The following is a 7,175-nucleotide window of genomic DNA, read 5'->3' on the forward strand; positions in this document are numbered from 1 at the left end:
CCGGAAAATTTATAAAACGTACATAAAAGACCAGCTTAAAATTAAAGATAAATCTTCTCCAGGAGAATATCTCTAAGATATGCCAGTGGTTACAGAGGGTCTAAACACTACATCCCTATAAGATAAAGCGTATAAAGAATACAAACTACTTGTAAACATTGTATAGTTAATAGATAAAATAAATCATAAAAAAATTAATGTCATTCTACAATTTCGCTTACAACAAATCTTAATATGTTAGTAGCTATCAACACTATCATATAGTATACGACGTCACTTTATACTACTTGTAGTCCTTTCTCTTTCTTTAGTGACTCAAAAAAAATATAATTTAATCAAAAGTGAACTTAATATAATTTATATTATTTCTCATTATAATTCATATAAGAAAGAAGTAATAGATCTCTTCTGCTTGATCTGAAATCAAGAGTGCGATCACATGTCAACCATCTAGAAATATATCTTCATGGTAAATAAAACAAAATATGGTTTTACTAAACGTTATATTCAATCTAACGTACAGTTTACAAATTTAAAGAAACATTATTTAGAGTGAAACTTAAAATCAGTTTTTGAGAAATTATTAAATTTTAGAAAGAAAATACAGAAATTCTTAATTTGATCCTTTATATAATACGGACGACATGGAAATAACTGAAAAAGGAAATAAACCCTTGTCTTGAATATTACAAAAAAATATATACAAATATTAAATGAAACCTGCACTCAAAAAGCCGTCAAGAATCTAGCTGCGATGGCGTTAATACATATATTAGTATATTTCTGTTTTTGTCTCGAAACTTTATGAATATTGCTATGTGGATCGACTCTATGTAAATTAAAATACTTTTTATACTACATAGAAATATTACTTAACAATTTATATTTAAAATTTAAACATTTTGTAACACGCTGTATAAAATAAAATAATTTAATATAAAAAAAATATAATATAAAATAATTCTTTATTTTATTAAATTTATACAAACAAAAATAATATTAAATATAGACTTTAAGTAATAATAATAAAAGTTACAAACTGTAAACACAAGAGTTGGGGGATCAATTCCCACTCAGGGAGATTATAATTAAATTATTTTTAATTCCTCGCTCTGGTCAAAGAGCGGCTTTCGTCACCACACAATACCATTAAAATAGATGGAATGTGAAGAATGGAGTGTTTCAACACTAGGTTCTGGACCTGGTTAGGGAACTAGGAATGTCGGATAGTTCGAACTAAAAACAAGACCATATTCAACGAACGAGCATAACAATATTACATAACCAATTAACTGCATCATAACTAACATAATCGACGACCGCAAAATCCAAATATTGACACAAAAGAGCTCAGAACGTCCAAATATAAAGGTTCATTTCACATTTAAAAAAATAAAACGAAAACTGTAAACTCGGAAAATAAGAACAAAAAAGGCACGTACGACAAGTCAATGGCGCCATAACAACTCAATAGTAAAAAATAAAAAAACACTAGGTTCCCTAGTGAAAAGTAGGACTAACGCTAGGTTCCCTTTTACCCTGGTGTATGCAAATTTAAAATAAATTATTTATCTTTATGTATAGCACGTTTGTGAACAATAAGCGCAGTTTTTTGTGTAAACGTCGATTGACAGATATCACAGGAAAATGGCCTCTCTCCAGTATGAGTTTTAATATGGTTGGATAATATTCTGTTTGTCTGAAATGGAGAATTTTTATTATAAAACAAAAATAAAAATTATATTTAAAAAATCTAATTAATTATAAACTTAGCAGAATATAAGCCCACTGTATAATCCACAACTTCATTCCTTCATGGTGCAGTGGCTCTAAACACGACGATTGTGGGTTCGTTTCCAAATCGGGGAATGAATTTAGATATAGGGCGGCGTTGAGATCCATCACTCAACACTTAATGGCCGAAAATCGGACAGAAAGTGAGGAATAGTATGTTTTAACACTAAGTTTACTAAGCAACGCCCAAACATTACAATATTACCGCTAGATGTATTATTAAACAAAACAATCAGTGAATGAATGAATGAATGCATAAATAATTAAAGGCATAAATACAATTGTTTTTTTAGATAAAAATGACTTAACTAAAAAGATTATATATATAGTGAAAATAAAAAACTAATGGATAAAAAGGAAGACAGTACTAATTTTTAAAACACCTTACCGAAAATGCTCTTCCACAATGCGGACAAATTTTATTCTTTACACGCGGTATTTTATCGTGTACAGACGCTGTGTGCTGACGAAGACGAAAACCATTTAGAAAATACTGAAAAAATTAAAAAAAAAAACTAATTATTATATTAGTCGCAGTAGAACAGCGATTGATTGTGAAAGAGATGGTTAAACTATATATATATACGAGTCAAATAAAATATTTTAAACACTTCATTCCATTCGATTCGATTACTAAATCTTTTTTTTTTTTTATTATTTAGGACAATACTTACCCTACTACATTTTTCACAATAAAAATCAGTTTTTTGCAAATGTACGTGCTTGTAATGATTTTTCATGGTATAACGTTTGTTGTATACTTTGTTGCATTCTGGACATGGAATACTGAAAATATATTGAAATTGCAATAGAGAATATTATATATGTGTAATTTAGTAAGATTTATACAACTATAAATAGGAAATAAATAAAATATCAAATATTTTATTTCCTCGAGTGGGAATCAAACCTACGACCAGTAGCAGTTACAGTCGCGCAGTTGTGCTCCTGCTTCATGACTGGCCTCATGAATTTCAATAAAGTAGCAAAAAGGAAAGTGATCCCTAAATTCACCATCTTTTTAAATCTGCCACCCTAAGTTAGTCTGCTGTTGAAACTAACTCTGTTGTTATTGTTTGTATTATACTACTATCTGATATAAGTATAACTGTTATAAACTGACCACTGCAGTGCACTAGTAGTAGGTTCGTAGAATCTCCTTCGTGCGTTCTCCTACAACGTGCTATTGCCAAAGCGATTAGTGCTCGATTGGCAAACTCGATCAATCATTTCAATCAATCAATTTATTGACAGATGCATACCTATACATGTTCAATCATTCATTCGTACATTCATTCATTCACTCGTTCATTGTTTACCAAACAAGAAATACTCACCTAATAATGGTTTCATATTCATCATTTGTTTTTAAGTGATTCCTAATCTATAACTATTGTACCTCTGTTCTGTACGTTACATACAGTCACTCATTCATGAAAACAGTAAATCAACAATAAATGAGTGAATCCATCTTTAATTATTCACTTATTAGTTCATTTATTCATTTATCCGTCCCGTCATTTATTTGTTTATTTATTCGTCATTCACTCATTTAGGTATATTTTTATATTAAAAATTCTTACCCAACAACAGTTTTATGTTTAACACTTGTCTTCAAATGATTCCTATATCTATCACTATTATCAAACTGTATATCACATTCGACGCAGTAACACGCCTCCGTGCGTGATATGACGTGATTAAGGTTATTGTGGCGTGTTAACGCGTCGAGTGATAAGTAATCACGCTTGCATATGTTACACCTGTGCTTGCTGTGACGGCGGCTGTGAAATACAATTGGTACTTTAAAAAAAAACAGCTTCGAGCTATATCCCGCACATGCACAAGCAGTGTGGTTATCTACCCACTATTTCCATCTGGAAATTACTGTTAAGATACTCCGTTATTTATTCTCCGCTCAACTTAAGAGATGTGTGGTGGGTTCGATTCCTACTCGGAGAAATCAATTATTTTCAGTGTCTCGCTTTGGTAAACAGACATATAGCAGTGTTTCGAAAATCGGTGCGTGGGAGACGGAGTGTTTTAACTTTTAAGACTAGTAGGTTCCTACAAACATACTTACAATATATGCCCTATAAGCATTCGTTTCTTCGTAAAACTCTTTTTACAATAATCGCATATAACTTTTGTGTGCATTTTTTTATAATGCCGGTAGAATTCTGGACGTTTTCTAGGAAAAAAAAAAACATTATTATTATTTGTTTTTTTATATATACAAATTTTAGGTACATATTGTTATTTATGTCATTAGTTGCTTAGGAAAGAAAAATATTTGTTTATAAAAATTTTGACTTAACAGGATTTGTACCCGCGCCGTGGATGCTGTACAAGTTTAAATTTTTATAAGTTTTGTAAAAAATATTATAATAAATATATATTTATTTTATTTAGATATCGTTCAAATTACCATTCAGTAACAGAAGATTTTTAGTAAAAATTTTAAGTGTGATTCATAAAAGGAATGGAAGTATTGAAAACTTCATCTCATAAAAATCTTTTGTTACTGCTTTTTTACATGGTTTCATTACTTTTCAAACAAATTCTAAGCAATATCTTTATTTTCAGTTTTCGCTTGTCGAAGCGAAAACGAGCGAAGCAAAGCTAAAATTAAAAAAAAACTTACTCAAATTTAAGTCCACAGGTTAAACACATAATCGCTCGCTTATGACTGAAGTCCAAATGTGATTTAACTTTCCATATCTTGTATGTTTCAAAATTACATACAGTACATACGTATTTAGTGTAATGTTCTTTTATATGAGATTTTAAATTAATTTTGTGCTGAAATCTCTTTTTGCATATGTCACACTCGAAATTACCGCTGGACTAGAAAAAAATATTACTGGCTTAACCCTCTATCCCGCTGTATCCTGTTGTAAAGCAGATTGGCATAGGGAACCTAGTTTTCTAACAGTTAGTTTAGTGTAACAATTTCCGTTCTACCCACCGCACAATATTGGGAGACTTTCTGTTGATTTGCGGAACTCAACGCCATGCTTCATCTTCTTATGAGAGCAATGAAATTAACATAATTAACTACGTTTCGTCCCTAGAAAAAAAATACCACCCAAATATTTTCAAAATGAAGAACGGGAGCGGGCCGTCTACGACGTTCATTTAGGGAATGAAATATTGAGTATTTTCATTTCTTCGTTCTGGTAATGAGGCAAAGCTTTCAGCTTGAGTTCTGCCACTCAACACGCAATGCCTCAGAAATTCGGCGGAAAGTGGTGAATTTAATGGTAATACAGTGTCTTAACACTTCCCAGGTTCCTTCTGCCTATCCTGCTACGAGTATGTTGAGAATAAAGCGTGATGCCAAAAAAATGAAGAACGGAGTGTTTTAACACTAGATTCTCTGGCTACCCTGCAATATGCAACATAGGTACATACGCACATAGACATGAAACTGAAAAATTTAATTCTCGATCTAGCGATTTACCGATGGTATCAAGATCTGACATAAAAAATATCTTATATGTATAAAACTATAAAGAAAAACAAAGACATAATATGTTTCTGAACATAGAATAAAAAAATAAGAGAAGTGTCAACAAACATCATCTTAGAGGCCAGCTCAGTTAGAGGCTAGAGCGTTTGATTGTTAACCCGACGGTTGTGGGTTCGATTCCACTCAGGGGTATAATGGGAAGTCTAAATAAGTGTCTTAACATTATGTGTTCTCTGCCTGCCTGCCCTGATATATACGGAATACAGCGTGAAGCTAAGGAAGAAAAGAGGAAATCTTACCTTCGAATGAAACTTTTGCATATGTTGTGCATAATATTTCTCACTTGCATATCCTGTTATGCATAATTTGCATTGAAATGTCATTTTATTATAGTTCCTTGCTCTTTTATCTTCTTCTTCTATCCAATAAAGTCTTTCTTTATCATCTATTTTCACTTTCTTAATATTTTCACAATTTTTAATTGTTTTATCACTATTTGATATAAATTTGTATTTGCGACTAATTGATTTAAGTAATTTTTCTTTCACCCGCTTAGCTTTGGCTTTTTTAAATTCAAGCTCCACATTAACTTTCCCATCATTAAATTCATCTTTTACACAATATTCTGAATCATCATTGCATTCATCTTGTTCATATAATTCTAAATCATCACTGAATTCTAATTTTGTGCCTAATTCTGTTTTTATATCTAGATTTAATTCTTTTAGATCTTCTATCTCTTCGATTTTTTCATCAGAATATTCTTCTATTTTAATATCAATATTGCCTTCTAAAAAAATGTTATTATGTTCAGGTTTAAATTTCAATCGATTTTTGTTATCTTCATATATAATTGATATATAATCATTTGTGTATGAATGAGCTAGGTTTGATAGTATTTTTGTGTGTGGCTGAAAATAATATTACATTTAACGATTTTTTTTTAAACAAACTTACTTAACATTAGATGATGCGATACGATGGAAATCAAAGAACAAGAAGAACCAAAGAAAGAGAACTCACCGACTTCTTTGTTTGTTTGCTTAAAAACTTATAAGCTGTTTTAATTCTTTTTTGAAATATCATTACGTTTTGTAATAAAGCACGACACTCCCAGCACATACTTGTGTTATTGTTGCTCTGAAAATATAATAAATTTACACAGAATTATATATAATACATGGACTTATACTGATTGATTTAAAAGAACATTTAAATACTCTTTTACTTTAAAATAGCTGTGGCGCAGTTAGTAATGGATCAGATGGTGATGGACTTCGTGACAGTTATTTTTTGTAATCAATCGATCTATCGGCAATTTCTCTAGTTTATGCACTTATGTAAATATTATGTTTCATCGATGGAGGCCAGTCGGGGCACAAGGACATGAGCATGCGACAATGTTTAAAAATATATATTATTATTTTGATATCATTTCCATACACCCTGTTCTATGTCAATATAGGCAGAAGGGCTTATATAAATTTTTACGCTTTACAATTTAAAATACTATACTATTACTAATACTAATAATACTATAATTTTAAATATACGAAGTTATAACAATAGGATCTCTTACCGAATTATTCGTGTTTTTGAAGTCATTTTCCATTAACTTTATATAAATATCGAAGAAGTTATTTATTGGAAATAACCGTCTGTCTGTGGATAGACATCCATAACAATAATCAAGTTTATTTTTGTCCATTTTTTAATTATTCTGAGAATAATTGCACAAAATAAAGTAAAAACACGTTTAACATTTAGTTTTACGACAGTCCCCTAGTCAATAATTTCTTAAAATGTCAAACAATATGTCTATTTCTATAGACTACATATTATATTTTTTAAATTGAAAAACTTTCATTTGTAAATGTTTTTTTTTTGTTCTATATTAACAAAATAAAAA

General features: G+C 30.2%; 1 protein-coding gene across 1 annotated transcript; it reads right to left on the reverse strand.

Moving 5' to 3' along the window:
- Positions 1-486: 486 nt before the first annotated feature.
- LOC146538510 (zinc finger Y-chromosomal protein-like) lies at positions 487-7,084 on the reverse strand. Its single transcript, XM_085187105.1, has 9 exons — positions 6,846-7,084; positions 6,290-6,406; positions 5,566-6,177; positions 4,439-4,641; positions 3,878-3,985; positions 3,378-3,578; positions 2,469-2,580; positions 2,183-2,287; positions 487-1,699 (listed from the first exon to the last, which is right to left on the reverse strand). The coding sequence occupies exons 1-9, from the start codon at positions 6,972-6,974 to the stop codon at positions 1,565-1,567; spliced, it is 1,722 nt and encodes a 573-aa protein (XP_085043231.1). The 5' UTR covers positions 6,975-7,084; the 3' UTR covers positions 487-1,564.
- Between the last annotated feature and the right edge of the window lie 91 nt (positions 7,085-7,175).

This window comes from Heliconius melpomene, chromosome 6, assembly GCF_056956725.1.
Source record: "Heliconius melpomene rosina isolate 202511_hmr_F chromosome 6, ASM5695672v1, whole genome shotgun sequence".
Lineage (NCBI taxonomy): Eukaryota > Metazoa > Arthropoda > Insecta > Lepidoptera > Nymphalidae > Heliconius > Heliconius melpomene.